The sequence below is a fragment of the Propithecus coquereli genome, unplaced genomic scaffold, assembly GCF_000956105.1.
Source record: "Propithecus coquereli isolate 6110/MARCELLA unplaced genomic scaffold, Pcoq_1.0 Scaffold709, whole genome shotgun sequence".
Classification (NCBI taxonomy): Eukaryota; Metazoa; Chordata; class Mammalia; order Primates; family Indriidae; genus Propithecus; species Propithecus coquereli.
In genome coordinates, this window is record NW_012153163.1 from 4,175 (window position 1) to 6,614 (window position 2,440).

General features: G+C 53.9%; 1 protein-coding gene across 1 annotated transcript in view; it reads right to left on the minus strand.

The window, feature by feature from the left end:
- Window positions 1-256: 256 nt before the first annotated feature.
- Window positions 257-2,440, minus strand: part of LOC105824017 (protocadherin alpha-13) — a gene marked incomplete at its 3' end in the record, with an annotated part of 46,405 nt that continues 44,221 nt past the window's right edge. Inside the window, exon 2 of the mRNA XM_012661352.1 lies at window positions 257-2,425. Within this exon, the coding sequence (XP_012516806.1) occupies window positions 257-2,425 (2,169 nt within the window). The remainder of the gene's footprint in view (window positions 2,426-2,440) is intronic.

Sequence of the window (2,440 nt, forward strand, 5' to 3'; positions counted from 1 at the left end):
TTTTTGCGTAAATGCTCAGTTATGCATTAAATACAACTATTAAGAGTACAACAAAAAGAAAATATTCTTGTTTTACACATTTCATTGTTTTCTGGTTAAGATTTCACTCTGAAGAATAATCCAAACTATAATGTCTATAGCAGAGCCGTTAAATTGATATTGATGAGCAAAATTAAAATTAAAGAATAATCTCAAAAAAGAACAGTAAGAAAGGCTAAAATACTCTGTAAAATAATATTTTTAGATATAAATTTACCTCTTTCAAATGCTCTGAATCTGCCTCCCTCTGGCCTGTTCCATCTGCAGAATCCATACAAGGAGGAAGGCTGGGGCTGAAGGCCATAAGGTCGTTCTTGGGCGGACCCTCTCCAGAGCACACCCTCTGCCTCCTCTGTTGCGAGTATAACCAGCTCCCCACCGCGCTGGAGCACACCAGCCTGGGCTTGCCCGGCCCGCACGCGCCCTCGCTGGGCGGCGCTGAGCACCGCAGCGCCGTGTACAGCAGCAGCGTGAGCACCAACAGGCTGGACACCGCGCAGATGGCGATGATGAGGTACACGTTGACATCCACCAGCGCCGCTTCAGGGCCCACAGAGCTTGCCAACGCCCGCGAAGAGGCCTTTGGAGCCTGATTGCTCTCCACTAGCGACACCAGCACGGTGGCCGTGGCGGTTAGCGCGGGCTCACCGTGATCTTTCACCAGCACCAGCAGGCGCTGGCGCTGCACATCAGTCTCTTCCAGGGCGCGCGTCGTGCTGATCTCGCCGTTGTACAGACCCACGCGGAACAAGCTGCGCGCGCTTCCCGCTGCTGGCTGCAGCTCATACGACAGCCACGCATTGTAGCCAGAGTCTGCGTCCACCGCGCGCACCTTCGCCACCACGTGGCCCGCCCCCACTGACCGCGACACCAGCTCTGTCACCGCGCTTCCCGCGCTGCCAGTCCGAGGCGCCAGCAGCGCTGGCGCGTTGTCGTTCTCATCCAGCACGAACACCTGCAGCGTCACGTTGCTGCCCAGAGGCGGCACGCCCGCGTCGCGCGCGCTCACCTGGAACTGCAGCAGCTCCAGCTCCTCGTGGTCCAGAGGCTGCAGCGCGTACACCTTGCCGCTCTCCGCGTGCACCGACACGTAGCTCGACAGCGCGCGCTCGCCCACCCGCCGCTCCACCAGCGAGTAGGACACCCGCGCGTTCTCCTGCGCGTCCGCGTCCCGCGCCGACACCGTGAAAATGTGGCAGCCTGGCGGGTTGTTCTCCTTCACGAACACCGTGTACTCGGGCTGCGCGAAGGCCGGCGCGTTGTCGTTCACGTCGGCCACCTCCACGGACACGCTGGCGGTGGCCCACAGAGAAGGAGAGCCCCCATCCCGCGCGGTCACCACCAACTGGTAGTCGGATTTGCTCTCGCGGTCCAGGGTGCTGTCCAGCACCAGTGAATAGTAATTCCTGAAGGTGGACACTAGTTTAAAGGGGACGTGGGGACTCAGGGTGCAGGTGACCTGTCCGTTGGCTCCGGAGTCACGATCGGACACGCTGATCAGGGCGATGACAGCGCTGGGCTGAGTGTCTTCTCTGATGGGGAGTGACAAAGAAGTGATTGTAACCTCTGGGGCATTATCATTTATGTCTAGTACTTCCACCAAAAGGGTACAATGACCCGCCATTGGAATATTCCCTCTGTCAACTGCCTCCACTGATATTTCATACAATTTCTTTTCTTCAAAATCCAGTTTGCCTTTTGTCCTAATTTCTCCACTTTTGGGATTTATGGTAAATGCGTATGCCACTGCAGGTGATACAGGCCTTCTAAACGAGTACACTATATCTCCATTTGTACCTTCATCAGGATCTGTGGCATTTAGCTTGATCACTAGTGTTCCATTAAATGCGTTCTCTAACACTCTCACTTTATAAATGGACTGCTCAAATTCTGGGGCGTTATCATTCACATCCAGAACTGTGATCAGCAGCTGAACTGTGCCAGTCAGCTGGGGTTTACCTCCATCACTGGCTGTCAGTAATAAACTATGTTCCTGAATTTCCTCTCTGTCCAATGTTTTCTTCAACGCAAGTGATAACGAAGACGTTTGCTCACGATTGTTCTGTGTATCCAAAGCGAAATAATCATCGTTGGGATCTAGTCGATAGGTCAATGCCGAGTTTACTCCAATATCTGCATCGGATGCGCCATCTAGTGGAAATCGAGTTTCCGGAGGTCTAGATTCTGCAATGATTATTCTTTTCTTACTTTCAGGGAACACTGGAGGGTTGTCGTTAATGTCCTTCACCTCCACCTCCACGTGGAAAACCTGCAGCGGCCTGTCCACGATCACCTCCAGGTGGATGCTGCACTCCGCGCTCCGCCCGCACAGCTCCTCCCGGTCGATCCGAGAATTCACAAACAAAATGCCATTCTGCAGATTTACCTCCAGAAGGTCCCC